At 43.9% G+C, this 17,616-nt stretch overlaps 1 protein-coding gene across 2 annotated transcripts; it reads left to right on the forward strand.

Annotated features, from left to right (window-relative positions):
• Nucleotides 1-690: 690 nt before the first annotated feature.
• pwwp2b (PWWP domain containing 2B) lies at nt 691-8,655 on the forward strand. Of its 2 annotated transcripts, XM_020495035.2 has the most exons (4): nt 691-969; nt 1,999-2,246; nt 4,586-6,307; nt 7,602-8,655. In XM_020495035.2, exons 2-4 carry the CDS (start codon nt 2,107-2,109, stop codon nt 7,606-7,608), a joined length of 1,869 nt encoding a protein of 622 aa, XP_020350624.1. In that variant the 5' UTR covers nt 691-969; nt 1,999-2,106; the 3' UTR covers nt 7,609-8,655. The 2 variants fall into 2 exon arrangements, with proteins under 2 accessions (XP_020350624.1, XP_020350625.1); XM_020495036.2 differs by lacking the exon at nt 691-969 and having other exon boundaries at nt 1,537-2,246; nt 4,586-6,311.
• The last annotated feature ends 8,961 nt before the right edge of the window (nt 8,656-17,616 follow it).

The following is a 17,616-nucleotide window of genomic DNA, read 5'->3' on the forward strand; positions in this document are numbered from 1 at the left end:
AAGTATCGATGAAAGGTGAACTGTTGCTTATTGTCTTGTATGCGTGTGTTTACTGTGACTGTCACTCTGATATTGGCGACTAGGTAGTTAGCTACTTCCCACGCCGTTGCCGGACGGTAGTGTATGTCAATCGGGAGCTAAGGGCACTGCCCCAGTGTTAATGTTGTAGATCATGGGTAGTGGGTTCGATTCCCGCAACCATCCATATGTAAAATGTATGCAGCCATGACTACGTCGCTTTTAGTCTGCTAAATGACTTTACCTAAATTACTTTTTTTAAGAAGCTAAATGGCATATATTATGCACTCCCCATTGAGTAGTAGACTGTATGTATCAAGGTGACATCTAGATGGTTATCAATATTAGTTATTTATTGTGTATGCAGCTAACCTACCTGAAATAAAATCACGTGTCAGGAAAACAATTGCCACGTAACTATTGCCGGCGACACTACCATGATTTCTTTTCTTCTTTAATTAGTAGGAAGGAGGCACTTCGTGTCAGCAGGCACAACACCGGTCGACGGCTTATCGACTAGTTGTGCAGCCCAAACAGCCACGCAAAACGGTCTTGAGTGGCAACAATCTGCCTAATTAGCTGATTCGCTTTCCATACGCCCACTGCTTTCGACACACTCAGTCGCACATTTTCGGTCGCCATATTAGGCTGCAGCTACCCATACTTGGTTAAGAGTGTTGGGCCAGTAACCTAATGGTCCCTGATTCGAATCCCCGAGCCGACTAATTGAAAAATCTGTCGATCTGCTCTAAGCAAGGCGTTTAAACCTAATTTCTCCTGTAAATTGCTCTGGATGAGAGTGTCAGCTAAATTACATTTTTTTTAAAATCTAGCTCAGTCTACCTTTTTTAATTGAAGCCAATCTCAATATGACTTGCGAGATGCAGACACCCCATTAGAAGAAGAAACTTGAAAACCAAACCCCATTACATTTTTGCCCAAAATTGTGAGGTAAAACAACTTAAACTGAACATAATTCATGATGGGTTTTATTTATTTGTTGTTAGTTTTGGAGTCAAAGATACGTTTCAGTATAGCTTTAAAGCTTTTCAAACGGGGTTGTGTATTTATATGTCAGTTTACTAAATCGTTTTTTCATGATTCGTTTTTGTTTCAGTTTTAATTTACTATAATAATCTTGGTCCATACTGTTTATACACAGAATATTTCCCAGACTCTGACATTGCTAGTTCTGATATTGCTCGTTCTTCTTATTTTTTTGTTTTTAACTTATTCTAATACAATATTTGTGTATTAGAATTGTACTGTTTGGCACTACTGGAGCTTGAAACATAAGCATTTCGCTGCACCTGCTTTAACATCTGCTAATATGTATACGTGACAAATTTGATTTGACACGACATTATATAGTATTTATAAAGTGCTTGTGTCCCCCCCCCCCCCAAAAAAAACGTAATTCTTCAAGTCAATATAGTGCCATATATAGCCTAATAAGTCACTGTATTTCAGGTGCCTGCATCTATAAATAAGCTATACAGTGACTGATCATGTATACGCTATAGCCTAAATGATCTATTTCTTGGATACAGAGTACAGACAGACAGTAAAGATGGGGGTGGGGTGATGCATGTAAACCAGCAAAGTTAAAGAGGGTAGCCTATATTTAATTGGGAATGGCACGATACAAATGTCCTTGAAGAGAAGATAATAGAAAATATACAAATAAATACGAAAAAAATCATGCATTCGTCATTCCAAGAAGGGTGGATGTATTGTCTGCAAACCAGCAGAGCAGACATGGCTTTTAGCTAGAGTATAGCTAATGATGAAATAGCTATATTTTCTGAATTGTGGCTACATTAGAGTTAATAAACTGAAAGCCAAATGGTATAATTTCTAGCAAGACAGAGAGGCAATTTAAAAAGGTTTCTCTCCTCTGTTCTTCTTGTGTGATGTCATCAGTGGCAGAACTGTTGTAATTGACTATGTGGGGGTTGATCATTTCGTGCCCTGGTGTAGCCTCCCGTGCTCGAAAGTAGAAGGGGAGTAGCATCTTTAACCGAGGCGATCGTGGCTCCCGCGGCCGCGATCGAGTACCGCCAAGCCGGACATCTCACGCCGGAAAATATGGAGGCTGTGGCCGACGAGCTGCGGGCCGGCTCTCAGATTCCTGTTACTATCGATCAAATAGTTAACGATACACTAGTGGTTACGCTAACCTATCAAGAAAGGAGCTACATGGGGATATTACTCGATTGCAACAAAAAGTAAGTAATTTTTTTCGAATAATTTGATACATTTATCACAAAGTAATTATCTAGCTAACGTTAGCTGGCTAAACTAGCTAGGTAGCTACATGGGCCTTCATACAAAAGACTCCAAGGCGATTTAGCTAGCTAGTTAGCCAGCTAACGTTAACTATTTGTTTTGCTCACTTTTACAGCCAACATGTATTAATAGCATATAAACACGTGTATCATTACTATGAAACTTGGATAAAGTATATAAAATAAAAACTGAAAGTAACATGCGATGGGCATTTCAAGAAAAATTATGCCTACGTGGGTACCACAGACAGGGGTTAGTTATACATATATTTGTGGGTACCTTCAAACCTCATTGTTAGCTTAGCTATCAAGCCAGTTTACTGTTGTCTAGATTTAGACTGGCTACAATGTATCCAACTATGACAGGCCTTGCTGAAACACCCTTTCTCATATTACACTTTTGTATATGCATTCTTATAATTCATCGATCTACCTACATCATGTTTTAATAGCTAGGCCTGTGTAAGGTGATGGGCATAAACACCATTAATAATTTAGGCGACTTCTGGTGCTTTTACTGTAGGCCTAGGTTGAAACTCAGTCATAGAATTCTACCCTTTATAATGATACAATTAAGTATATATCTTTGTTATAAATGATTGACCTGAAACCAAAAATAAAGAGATTATACAGCTGTTAAAGATGGCACTCGTTGAGTTACCAAGGAGGTTACAGACACCAGTAAAACTAGGTTATAGGCCTACTTGGTGCTTGACAAATGGTGAATTAGAGTAGACAATGTTGGCTAGAAATCACATTTAGGCCTATGTATAGGGTGTTAACAATGGGTAGCCTAAGGTATAACATTTTCTTTGAATGATTGGTATTAATATGGGGCATGCAGTGTGTCACACCAGGACTCTAGTCACATGTTCTGGCCTTGTGTTGCACTAGTACAGTGCAGTGAGTGCACCTTTTATATTTTACTGTGTTTATTTGTTTTTACTCTTAATGGCTTTTCCTGTCAGTAGGCCTACATATTCATGTGATCGATCACTCCAAATGCCCTGAGATTCACCTTCCCCTGTGGCTTAAACAAAGAACAGTGGTTTGGCACACAGGCCTATTTCGCCTTGTCGTGTCAAAATGCGAGTTCTTCCGTTTTAGGTTCATAAAAATGCATTTCCCTTCATTGTGTCTCTAGTTTCCATGTCGTCGACTTTTTTTTAGCAGGATCACTTTATTTGGTTATGATGTATACAAGTTTAAATGGCAAGTGTTTGAGTCATGGCCGGTTAACCGCTATGACCTTGTACACAGCCTAGGCCAGGACTGTACCTCCTGTTTAAACCTTCGTGACGGCTGAGATTTTCTTTCTCAATAAGGGCCTTTTTAGAGGTCTTCCCCCAAACCACAGGAAACGGGCCTCGCCGAGCCGCTTTATTGAAAGGTGCCAATAGCTGCTCATGGGGAAACGCCTTTCGGCTTCCTAAATGTGCTTTAATTAATATTCTCATAACATACAAGCTCCCAGCAGACACTGATATGGAAACAAGTGAATCCCCTGGCTCTCTTGGTCCCGAGTGATTCATGGGATTGTTTTTGTTCAGTCAGATGGAGTGGAGGGGGGCTCCTGGGTTTCCTGTAGTCTCTTTGTCTGCTGTCTCTGACAGCAGAGCACAGCCATGTTGCTACTGTCAGCTACCTTTCAAAGGGTTCCTTTGAGAATCCTGGCTTGGATGTGTTACATCTGCAGGTCCACTGGAATGGAAAGGAACATGTGAATTTACAGAAAAAAACACACTCCAGCTCTTTCAGTTTGTAGCACACGGCTGGAGGGCAGGCTATAGGATAGCTAGACAACAACCTGCTTGCTTTCTGTCTCCCAACCCCCAATCCAGTAGAAAGTGCAATGTTCTAACAAAGGAAAATCTTTTTTGATGTTGCCTTTTTTATAGTATTGAAGTAATTGGGATATGAACTACACTGATTAGGAAAATGGAAGTGGGTTTTGTAAATTAGCTTGTTCACAGCATTAACATCGGTTGTAAGTAGCAATTAGCATCTGTTGTCTGATTTGTGTCTTCTATACAAACTGAAGTGTTGCAACCATAAGGGCTTTCATAAGTGCTCCGACAGGGTCAAAGGAGTGCATCTGTTGCGCATAGATTTTGTTGAGTTAATGGTCTTGAACAGGAACTCAGTGAGGAGTTGACATTCCTGCTTTATTTCACAATGTGAATGTTGAGTGCAAACAATTTGACTTTATCACGATTGGATGCAAACACTCAGAAGCTACAAAACCTACTAAAGTATTTATTTTCACTGTTTTCTTATAGGACTGGGCTTTTCTGCCTACCAGATGTCACAACAAAGCCAGTGAAATGCCCTGCATTCAAACCTGGTTGTGAAATCCCTGAAGTCCTGACAGAGGAGCCAGTTACTAAACTTCCCAGCCAGTCTTCACATCATAGACCAAAGGATGAAAACACGCTCCCTGAGAATGATCCACCAGGTGCTCATCTCCCTGCCCCTCTGCCCACACCAGTGCCTGGCGGGCAGGCTCCATACCCTCCTTATTTTGAAGGTGCTCCCTTCCCTCCACCCATATGGGTCCGCCACAGCTATGGTCAATGGGTACCCCAGCCACCACCGCGAACAATCAAGAGGAAGAAGAGGCGGACCCGAGAGCCCGGGCAGATGACCATTAGCACTATCAGGCTCCGCCCCCGGCAGGTGTTGTGCGAGAAGTGTAAGAACACGCTGAACAGTGACGAAGACAGTAAAGACGGGATGCCCGCCACCAAGACGTCTAGGAAAGAGAACGCGCTATACAGCGACGAGGGGTCCGTCAAGTTGGCCAGGAAAGAGGACGCAGACGCCACCAAGGATAACAACAAGAGACGGGAGAATGGCCCCACTGGCTACGACAGTAAGCGGCTCCGGAAGGACAAAAGGGATGACGATCCAAAGTTCCCTGCAGTAGACATCATTCCCCACAGCCCAGTCATCAAGATTTCGTACAGCACTCCGCAAGCCAAGGTTGAGGTCATGAAGATCCCAGCTCGGGTCCACGGCTCCGTCAAGCCTTTCTGCCCCAAGCAGCTGATGCAGAATGGCCTGAGAGACCACCAGGGCAAAGTGCCTGAGCCCACCACCCTAACCCAGACTCAGGAGCAGCGCCACATCTTGGACGCCACCAGGACGGGCCTGACCGTGTCCATTCCCAAACTCAAGCTCCCCAGGCCCCTAACGGCCGGCCTGGACCTCCCCTCCCCAAAGATCCGCGTGACGACCCTGGGGGACGGAGAGGACAGCCTGACGGTGTACGAGGCGGAGCTGGTAGAGGGGTCGAGGAAGAAAGGCCCCAGGGTGCCAGTCCCTGGTCCCCTGCCCCACTCGGAGGACTCTGAGGAGAAGACTCCCATGGAGCTGTGGTCGGGGAGCTCTGGAGAGGAGGCCGACCGAGGCCACGGTGACCTCACGCTGCTCATCAACTTCCGCAAGAGGAAGGCGGACTCCTCCAGCCTGTCTGTGTGCAGCACCGATAGCCTGGACGAATCAAAATCCTTCACCTCAGACGGCACGCCCCCGGAGCTGTGCGACCTGGCTCCCGGAGAGCACATCTCCTCCGTGTCTTCCTCGTCGCTCTCGCGAGACGACAGCAAGACTGTGCCGCCACTCACCGTGCGCCTGCACACGCGCAGCATGACCAAGTGTGTGACGGAGGAGGGCCATGCGGTGGCCGTGGGAGACGTGGTGTGGGGGAAGATCCATGGGTTCCCCTGGTGGCCGGCGAGGGTGCTCAGCATCAGCGGCAGCCGCAAAGAGGAGTCCGTTAACTGCGAAGCCCAGTGGCCAGAGGCTAAGGTGGCCTGGTTTGGCTCACCCACTACCTCCCAGCTCTCCGTTGCCAAACTCTCTCCCTTCCGGGAGTTTTTCAGGTCGCGGTTCAACCGCAAGAAGAAAGGGATGTACCGACGAGCCATTGTGGAAGCTGCCAAGGCCGTGGGCCACATGAGCCCTGAGATCACCTCTCTACTCACCTCTCACTGCGAAACGTAGGTGAGTCCACAACACTCAGACAATTTGAGTTTGATCACTAAATACACAGTAGTCCGGTACCTTGGATTAATGCTACATGCTGGACAATGGTTTGGGCTCTGAGCTCATTCAAATCATCACTCAGAATACATCCTCTCTTTTTAATGCCTAAACTAAGTTGTTGCTCACCTCACCCTTGTATGGTAAAATAATCTTACTTGAATCATTTTGGTTGACTGAACCCAGGGACTTATGATTTGGTCTCAGTCTGCCTAGCAATAGTTGTCATAAAACATTAGGCCTGATCATATAGATCGAAAGCACAAGCCCTTGTTCCCTTGGTATTCTTTTGTTGATAGGTGTGTGGAATCAGATCCCATGTAGCCAAGCACCAGGCCGTTCACCTACACCTAGGTTAAATATTGTCTTAGGGTGATATGACACTGCCAGACAGCTCCCAGGGCCACTGTTTGCCGTGGTGAAGGTACACCTGTACTGAACTATGTTCATAATGCACACCAGGCTCTTTTTGAGAATGCCATTCTTTCCGTAACTCATAAATAGTTTTGCCACGTCAGCTGTCCAGAGATCTGGCTGTAAAGTGTCTGGAATACATTGTTCATTACTTGAGCAGTGGTGTAAAAATACTTTTAAGTAGTACTTAAGTTTTTTGGGGGGGTATGTGTACTTTACTTTACTATTAATATTTTTGACTATTCTACTACATTCCAAAATAAAATAAATTTACTTTTTACTCCTTGCATTTTTGACACCCAAAAGAACTCGTTACATTTTGAATGCTTAGCAGGACACTGGCTCTGTTCTGGCGAACTCACTACACACAACAGCTTCATTTGTAAATTATGTCTGTGAGTGTTGGAGCGTGCCCCTGGCTATCAAAAATCAAATCAAAAATCAAAAACAAGAAAATCGAGACTGGTTTGCTTAATATTTTGATACTTATTTTGATACTTAAGTACATTTAATAACAAATACATTTACTCAAGTAGTATTTTACTTGGTGGCTTTTACTTGAGTGATTTTTCTTTTAAGGTATCTTTACTTTTACTCAAGTATGAAAATGGGGTACTTTTTCTACCACTGCTCAAGAGTGACTTCTGAAAGGGTTCAGTTAGAAATGTTGCATATCTTGAATGGTCAAGTGAGAATCCATCTTTTCTGTAAACATGCAAAACTGTTCCAGTGCAAAGTCTAGGCCTGTAGTTAGAATGTCCCTCCATTGGAAACCATACTGCCATTATTTGCCTAACCATTATTTGCTCTCTCTCCCATCTGTCTCTCTCTCTGTAGAGTCTGAAGACTGAAGAATAGTCTCATTTCAAAGGCTTCACGGAAATCTGACTCCCCAGGAGAGAAAGGAAGCGTGTGCAGTTGCTAGGGTCACTATTTATACAGCGCCCCCCCCCCCTGCCCTCCCCTCCCACATGGCTGGAGGAAAATGGCCACCCAGGTGGAGTGTTGTTGACTGGATAAGGGAGCAAGAAATGCCAGTTTGAGGCATCTCATGGACTACAAGGAACAATTCTTCAATAATTTTTTATTTTTAACCATATCAGTAGAAACTGAATAGCAACACACTACAAATCAGAATGTATTTATTATCTGTAACCATTTATTATCCATAACGATTTAAGTTTACCTTTCTACAATTCCTTAAGATCTCCATACTGCTGCTTTTGTGAACGTCCTCTCAACCGATTGGTCGTGAAGTGGTTCAACGACAACCAGTCAGAGGGCCTCGTCAGGTCTGTTCAGTCCCAGTGCCATCCTCATTGGAAGCCCACCCACTTTCTTCCCGAACAGTCCAGGAAATGTATATCTGCATTTCTGGTGAAAAGTCGTACACTAAGTTCTTTACTTTCCAAATATGAGAATGTGAAACTGTTCCATCTAGAGATAGTACTGTAGTTTATTCTATTACACAGTGATTCATCCTTGTAGCCTTCTTCAGCATTGCTAGTTGGATATGTCGACGTAATGTTATTTATACTTTTTTTCAAATTTGTCTCTTCCATTTTGGTTTGAATACCTTTTTAGAAGTGTGGTATGTATTGGTCGTTGTTGAGAGATTCCCCCAAAGTTAATTTCTACTCACTTTCATTATTTAATGTGTCATGTAAAGAAAAAGCACTTTATCTGTACCTTGGTGGCCTGCTGTAAGCTCATTGTCCTTTCACTAACTGGAGTTACAGCACTGCCAGGCAGTGGGAGTTCATATCACGGTTGACTATCCATGGCCTTGGAGAATAGTTTATTTTGTTTTTTTTTGTTTTGGGACACCAGAGATTGAACCTTTTCAGGGGTGGTTGTGTACACTGTATTCTTGCATTTATGTCTCGGGTGTGTATTTGTACATTCTTTCAACCTCGCCCCAGCTCCATCAAATGTTTCCACTGGAGAAAATGATCAAATGTCAAACCCTATCCATCAATTAAAGCTTTATATTCACCTGAAAATGCTGTAAGAATACTGTGAATTCAACTCTTTGAGTGTGCTGGTGAAGGGTGGGGGGGAGATGGGTGGCTACTCTGTATGCTCAATACTGGTTGCAGATTGCAGTCCGGAGAGGGAGAGACTGCAAGATCAACCTTTATTGACCTTGGAGTTGAAAGCAGCACTGTTGGAAAGTAGGGGGAAGGGAGGGACCGCAGGAACCATGGGTTGTTCAGTAGGCACTAAACAAGAAAACGGGCAAGGACTACCTGGACTTGTCCAATAGAAATCCCTTATTTTAGTTTTCTGTTGCAAGCCCTAATGAACACTACCCAGAGCTCCTGTCGCATTTGTGTTCCGTTTTGAGTCCCTTTGGTTTTGATTGACTCTTTAGGAAGAATGGGGAAGGAGAGTGCCTAGCTCCCCCTTTCACCTGGTTTATGATTAAGATAGAAGCAGATGTCAGGAAATTCCTGTATTTGATGAGCTACATGGCTGTCTGCTGTTGCCCACATTGGTCAATGTTATTGGCTATTTTCAGTTTTTTTTTTTTTTTTTACATGTACATAAAATAAAATATACAGGCAATACGTGCGCTGGCTGGTTTGTGTATATTTCAATGTACTTCTATTCATTTTGACTAACTTGATGTAGTTTAGCTCTCACCTGTGTGTCAGCACCACTACTGTGATACAAGTCTGGTCCAGCCAGGTTTACCTTTATGTAACTATATGCAACCATTCACCACCTCGCTTAACTCAGTCTGTTACCTAGTGTAACTCAACTACTCGTCCTCCACTAGCCACACTGGTCATATGATAGCCATACTCTCCTTATTATCACAGTGATTTGCTACCAACTGACTTTGTAAATGGTGGAACTGTTCAACTCTCTTGCTTTTTCACGATTTTCAGTAGAAAACTGCTAATCGAATTGAAATCTCAACTCTCATCCGCCCTAAAAATTAAAAAAAAGTCAAACTTCTGCCTCACTGCCCCCAATTTAAGTTGATATTAGCGTGCTGCTGTGTTGCTCTACTCTCCCCAGCCTCCTGGATGGCTCTCATTCATTTGAAGTCATGTCAGTGTTGATTTGACCCCTGCCTGCTGTGCGTTGGGCTGTCATGAGCCGCCAGAACAGCTTCAATGCGCCTTGGCATAGTTTCTACATGTATCTAGAACACTATTGGAGGGATGCGACACCATTCTTCCATGAGAAAGTCCATCATTTGGTGTTTTGTTGTTGGTGGAAAACACTGAGGCGCCACTCCAGATTCTCCCAAATGTGTTCAATTGGGTTGAGATCTGGTGACTGAGACAGTCATGGCATATGGTTTACATCGTTTTCATGCTCATCAAACAATTGAACACTGGATAGAAATTATTCATTATCGGTTGAAGGTGATCACTTAAAATGGCTGTGTATTGGTGTTACTTGCCCTCTAAGGGGTTGAGTGGACCTACAGTACCAGTCCACAAAGTTTGGCCACACCTACTCATTCAAGGGTTTTCCTTTATTTTGACTATTTTCTACATTGTAAAACAATAGTGAAGACATCACAACTATGAAATAACACATATGGAGTAACCAAAAAATTGTTACACCAAAATGTATTTTATATTTGAGATTCTTCAAAGTAGCCACCCTTTGCCTTGATGACAGCTTTGCACCCTCTTGGCATTCTATCAACCAGCTTCATGAGGTAGTCACCTGGAATTCATTTCAATTAACAGGTGTGCCTTGTAAAAAGGTAATTTGTGGAATTTCTTTCCTTAATGCATTTGAGCCAATCAGTTGTGTTGTGACAAGGTAAGGGTGGTATACAGAAGAAGGCCCTATTTGGTAAAAGACCAAGTCCATATTATGGCAAGAACAGCTCAAATAGGTAAAGAGAGTCAACAGTCCATCATTATTTTAAGACATGAAGGTCAGTCAATCCGGAAAATTTCAAGAACTTTGAAAGTTGCACATATACAAAAGTGCAGTCGCAAAAAACATATGATGAAACTGGCAGAAGACCAAGAGTTACCTCTGCTGCAGAGGATAAGTTTATTAGAGTTACCAGTTTCATTAATTGCAGCCCAAATAAATGCTTCACAGAGTTAATGTACCAGACACATCTCAACATCAACTGTTCAGAGGAGATTGTGTGAATCAGGCCTTCATGGTTGAATTGCTGACAGAAAATACTACTAAAAGACACCAATAATAAGAAGAGACTTGCTTGGGCCAAGAAACACGAGTAATGGACATAGAATGGTGGAAATCTGTCCGGTCTGATGAGTCCAAATTGGTTTTGGTTCTGACTGCCGTGTCTTTGCGAGACGCAGAGTAGGTGAACAGATGATCTCGACATGTGTAGTTCCCACTGTGAAGCATGGAGGAGGAGGTGTGATGGTGTGGGGGTGCTTTGCTGGTGACACTGTCAATGATTTATTTAGAATTCAGGGCACACTTAACAAGCATGGCTACCACAGCATTCTGCAGCGATACGCCATCCCATCTGGTTTATTCTTAGTGGGACAATGACCCAACACACCAGCAGAGTGTGTAAAGGCTATTTGACCAAGAAGGAGAGTGATGGAGTGCTGCAGCAAATGACCTGGCCTCCACAATCACTCGACCTCAACCCAATTGAGATGGTTTGGGATGATTTGGGCCGCAGAGTGAACGAAAAGCAGCCAACAAGTGCTCAGCATGTGGGAACTCCTTCAAGACTGTTGGAAAAGCATTCCAGGTGATGCTGGTTGAGAGAATGCCAAGAGGGTGCAAAGCTGTCATCAAAGCAAAGGGTGACTACTTTGAAGAATCTAAAATCGATTTTGATTTGTTATTAAACACTTTTTTGGTTACTACATGATTCCATGTGTGTTATTTCACAGTTTTGATGTCTTCACTATTATTCTACAATGTAGAAATGAGTAAAAAATAAAGAAAAACCTTTGAATGAGTTGGTGTGTCTAAACCTTTGACTGGTACTGTAAATCATGCCAAGGAAATGCACCCCACACCATATCCGAGCTGCCAGAATCCTCATTTACACATTTTACATTTACATTTTTGTCATTTAGTCATTTTAGACTTGCCTAGTTAAAGGTTAAATAAAACAAATAACTTTAGCAGACGTTCTTATACAGAGCGACTTACAGTCACGAGTGCATACATTTTTCATACTCGAGTTTCCATTATTTTGGCAGTTACCTGTATGTCATCATTGCATAACCAGGAGGACAGCAGCACGCCGGCCAATCCAGTGTTAGGTAACCCCCCTCCCATCTCCAAATCAGATCATCTTACCAGGATCTTCAGAAAGCTCAGCCCACCCCTCCCATACCCCTGACTCCTCTCAAACTACTGAACTGCTTTTCCTCACTGTTGCCAGAGATTTCATAGCTCTCATTCCAAGCTGTTTCCTTTGGCCCTTAACTTGTCCAAATATGATGCTGACCATCATGCTCAGAGCTGCGCTTGGCTCTGGGTTTGTTTCCTAGCATCCATTCTACTCCCAGACCCCATTCAAACGCAAGTGAGGGGAAGGAATGCAGGCTTGCAGCATTTTCGAAACCCTGCGGTGAGAGAGAGTGTGGTTGCACCATTGGTTCCAAGAATCTGTATCTTTATACTAGGTTGCGCACAGAGGGCCACACAACTTAAACAAAGGATACAGTATTAGGAGCCTTGCATAATGATGGTAATGGGGAAAGGAGAAAGGGTATGTTCTACAGATAGTGATATCCAGTGAGGTGTAGAATACATTCGTCACAATCTCGCTAGCAGCCTACATTTCTGCTTCGATTTACTTTAGTGCAGTGGCCATTTTGTAACAAACACCAAAGATTGTCTGTTGCATTGACAATATAGTCAAGTGACCTCTCCAACAATTGAAATACATGTCCTCAAAGATATAGAGAAGGATGGAGGAGGCGTGATCAGGTGGGACCATTCTAGCCAATGGAAGGGCAGATACGTGTGTGAACAACAGGCTATAGAGATATATCGAGGACTCATATTTGTATCTGTGCAATTACAGTGTCTGTGAAAGCATGGTCAGCGCCATTGAGGCTATCTCCATTTTAAAGTTGAACCTTTTCTTCTTAATTGGCTGATTACTCCCAACTCATAGGAATCCCCACCCAGTAGACTACTTTAAAATGGTGAAGGGCAATGTCCATGCTAAAATGGGTTATAGCCATGATGAGTCCTCTATCTATCTCTGAAAACAGGCACGCAAATAGTTTTTTGTTGCAAAGTTTCCGAAATGCCATGTGGGTCCACTTATATCAATCAATCAATCAAATGTATTTATAAAGCCCTTCTTACATCAGCTGATGTCACAAAATGCTTTACAGAAACCCAGCCTAAAACCCCAAACAGCAAGCAATGCAGGTGTAGAAGCACAGTGGCTAGAAAAAAACTCTAGAAAGGCCAGAACCGAGGAAGAAACCTAGAGAGGAACCAGGCTGAGGGGTGGCCAGTCCTCTTCTGGCTGTGCCGGGTGGAGATTCTAACAGAACATGGCCAAGATGTTCAAATGTTCATAGATGACCAGCAGGGTCAAATAATAATCATTGCAGTGGTTGACGAGGGTGCAACAGGTCAGCACCTCAGGAGTAAATGCCAGTTGGCTTTTCATAGCCGATCATTCAGAGTATCTCTACTGCTCCTGCTGTCTCTAGAGAGTTGAAAACAGCAGGTCTGGGACAGGTAGCACCTCCGGTGAACAGGTCAGGGTTCCATAGCCGCAGGCAGAACAGTTGAAACTGGAGCAGCAGCACGGCCAGGTGGACTGGGAACAGCAAGGAGTCATCAGGCCAGGTAGTCCTAGGGCCCAGAAAGAAAGAGAGAGAAAAAGAGAGAGAATTAGAGAGAGCATACTTAAATTCACACATGACACCAGATAAGACAGGAGAAATACTCCAGATATAACAGACTGACCCTAGCCCCCCCGACACAAACTATTGCAGCATAAATACTGGAGGCTGAGACAGGAGGGGTCAGGAGACACTGTGACCCCATCTGATGAGACCCCCGGACAGGGCCAAACAGGCAGGATATAACCCCACCCACTTTGCCAAAACACAGCCCCCACAACACTACAGGGATATCTTCAACCACCAACTTACCATCTTGAGACAAGGCCGAGTATAGCCCACATAGATCTCCGCCATGGCACAACCCAAGGGGGGGCGCCAACCCGGACAGGAAGATCACGTCAGTGACTCAACCCACTCAAATGACGCACCCCTCCTAGGGACAGGATGGAAGAGCACCAGTAAGCTAGTGACTCAGCCCCTGTAATAGGTTTTGAGGCAGAGAATCCCAGTGGAGAGGGGGGAACCGGCCAAGCAGAGACAGCAAGGGTGGTTCGTTGCTCCAGTGCCTTTCAGTTCACCTTCACACTCCTGGGCTGGACTACACTCAATCAAAGGACCTACTGAAGAGACGAGTCTTCAATAAAGACTTAAATGTTGAGACCGAGTTTGCGTCTCTCTTATATCAGTGCATTCATAACAACCTAATGATTACAAAATGTATATACTATCAAATAACTATTACGTAGCATTAGCAATAAAAAATGTTGTTGATCAAATTCGACCCTGTCATTGACCTCAATACAAAAATTCCTCACTTCGTGGGCTTATTTTCATGGACAGATTTTGGGCTGAGTAAAACTTCTTGCTTTGCTTTTTCCTCTCTGATATCACTCATTTCAGAACCACCTCTGTAACCATAATGATTTCCTATGTCTCAGCCAGAGGGTATCTCGCTCCCTCTTGGTCTCTCTGCTGGTGCCCAGCCTAGTGGGACATCACAGTGGGCTTCATCGCTGCTGAGTGGGCCCCAACCATCTGCTCATGTAGAAAGGAGAGGGGAAACAGGGTAATTGTGATTAAATCAGAGAAGCCTGGTGAGAGGAGCTATAGGAGGACAGGTTCATTGTAATGGCTTAAATGGAATCAATGGAATGGTATCAAACACATCAAACACATGGAAACAATGTGTTTGACTCCGTTCCATTGATTCCATTCCAGTAAAATGAGCCCATCCTCCTATAGCTCCTCCCACCTGCCTCCACTGGTTTAAATCTAAAGCTCCTTCTGGTCCTGCATGTCCCAACCTGTAGCAGGGAAACAAGCGCCATCAAGGTTAACCCCTGTTGATATAAAAACACACATGCTCACACAAGCACACTCTGCATCTTATTAATCCCCATACATTCTGACATTGAATTAAGGGCTCGTTCACATGTGCTATCAACTGCCACACATACATAAAGCCCACTCACATCCCAAGTACTGTTTTTCATGTACTACCACGTAATAGGAGTATGTATGCAAGTAAGCACACATACACACATATGTATACTATACAGTGCCTTCAGAAAGTATTCACACCCCTGGACTTTTTACACATTTTGTTGTGTTACAAAGTGGGATTAAAATGGATTTAATTGTAATATTTGGTCAACGATCTACATAACATACTCTAATGTCATAGTGTGGGAAAACATCTAACAATCTAACCAAAAGTATTCAACCCCCTGAGTTATTACATCACATTTGGCAGCATAATCACCATTGACAGCAATTACAGCAGTGTCTTTCTGGGTAAGTCTCTAAGAGCTTTCCACACCTGGATTGTGCAACATTTGCACATTATTATGTTCCAAAATCTTTAAGCTCTGTCAAATTGGTTGTTGATCATTGATAGACAACCATTTCCAGGTTTTGCCATATATTTTCAAGCAGATTTCAGTTAGAACTGTAATTTGGCCAATCTGGATCATTCACAGTGTTCTTGGTAAACAACTTAAGTGTAGATTTGGTCTCGTGTTTTACGTTATTGTCTTGCTGAAAGGTGAATTCATCTCCCAGTGTCTGGTAGAAAGCAGACTGAACCAGGTTTTCCTCTAGGATTTTCCCTGTGCTTAGCTCCATTCCATAAAATTTTTAATTCTGAAAAACTCACCAGTCCTTAACGATTACAAGCGTACCCATAACATGATGCAGCCACCACTATGTTTGAAAATATGGAGAGTGGTACTCAGTAATGTGTTGTATTGGATTTGCCCCAAACATAACACTTAGTAAAACATTTAAACGTGTCAACTCTCGCAAGGCTGCAGGCCCAGACGGCATCCCCAGCCGCGCCCTCAGAGCATGCGCAGACCAGCTGGCTGGTGTGTTTACGGACATATTCAATCAATCCCTATCCCAGTCTGTTGTTCCCACATGCTTCAAGAGGGCCACCATTGTTCCTGTTCCCAAGAAAGCTAAGGTAACTGAGCTAAACGACTACCGCCCCGTAGCACTCACTTCCGTCATCATGAAGTGCTTTGAGAGACTAGTCAAGGACCATATCACCTCCACCCTACCTGACACCCTAGACCCACTCCAATTTGCTGACTGCCCAAATAGGTCCACAGACGATGCAATCTCAACCACACTGCACACTGCCCTAACCCATCTGGACAAGAGGAATACCTATGTGAGAATGCTGTTCATCGACTACAGCTCGGCATTTAACACCATAGTGCCCTCAAAGCTCGTCATCAAGCTCGAGACCCTGGGTCTCGACCCCGCCCTGTGCAACTGGGTACTGGACTTCCTGACGGGCCGCCCCCCAGGTGGTGTGGGTAGTCAACAACATTTCCACCCCGCTGATCCTCAACACTGGGGCCCCACAAGGGTGCGTTCTGAGCCCTCTCCTGTACTCCCTGTTCACCCACGACTGCGTGGCCATGCACTCCTCCAACTCAATCATCAAGTTTGCGGACGACACAACAGTGGTAGGCTTGATTACCAACAACGACGAGACGGCCTACAGGGAGGAGGTGAGGGCCCTCGGAGTGTGGTGTCAGGAAAATAACCTCACACTCAACGTCAACAAAACTAAGGAGATGATTGTGGACTTCAGGAAACAGCAGAGGGAACACCCCCCTATCCACATTGATGGAACAGTAGTGGAGAGGGTAGTAAGTTTTAAGTTCCTCTGCGTACACATCACAGACAAACTGAATTGGTCCACCCACACAGACAGCATCTCAGGAGGCTGAAGAAATTCGGCTTGTCACCAAAAGCACTCACAAACTTCTACAGATGCACAATCGAGAGCATCCTGTCGGGCTCTATCACCGCCTGGTACGGCAACTGCTCCGCCCACAACCATAAGGCTCTCTAGAGGGTAGTGAGGTCTGCACAACGCATCACCGGGGGTAAACTACCTGCCCTCCAGGACACCTACACCCCCCGTTGTCACAGGAAGGCCATAAAGATCATCAAGGACAACAACCACCCGAGCCACTGCCGGTTCACCCCGCTATCGTCCAGAAGGCGAGATCAGTACAGGTGCATCAAAGCTGGGACCAAGAGACTGAAAAACAGCTTCTATCTCAAGGCCATCAGACTGTTAAACAGCCACCACTAACATTGAGTGGCTGCTGCCAACACACTGACTCAACTCCAGCCACTTTAATAATGGGAATTGATGGGAAATGATGTATCACTAGCCACTTTAAACAATGCTACCTAATATAATGTTTACATACCCTACATTATTCATCTCATATGTATATGTATATACTGTACTTTATATCATCTACTGCATCTTTATGTAATACATGTATCACTAGCCACTTTAACTATGCCACTTTGTTTACATACTCATCTCATATGTATATACTGCACTCAATACCATCTACTGTATCTTGCCTATGCCGCTCTGTACCATCACTCATTCATATCTTTATGTACATATTCTTTATCCCCTTACACTTGTGTCTATAAGGTAGTAGTTTTGGAATTGTTAGCTAGATTACTTGTTGGTTATTACTGCATTGTCGGAACTAGAAGCACAAGCATTTCGCTACACT

Source organism: Oncorhynchus kisutch, linkage group LG11 (assembly GCF_002021735.2).
Source record: "Oncorhynchus kisutch isolate 150728-3 linkage group LG11, Okis_V2, whole genome shotgun sequence".
NCBI lineage: Eukaryota > Metazoa > Chordata > Actinopteri > Salmoniformes > Salmonidae > Oncorhynchus > Oncorhynchus kisutch.

What these genes read in the sequence shown, in the direction of transcription:
- pwwp2b (XM_020495035.2), top strand. Translation starts at nt 2,107, where the DNA reads ATGGAGGCTGTGGCCGACGAGCTGCGGGCCGGCTCTCAGATTCCTGTT. An exon ending in TTACTCGATTGCAACAAAAA is followed by an intron (nt 2,247 to 4,585) that starts GTAAGTAATTTT and finishes GTTTTCTTATAG; the next exon opens with GACTGGGCTTTTCTGCCTAC.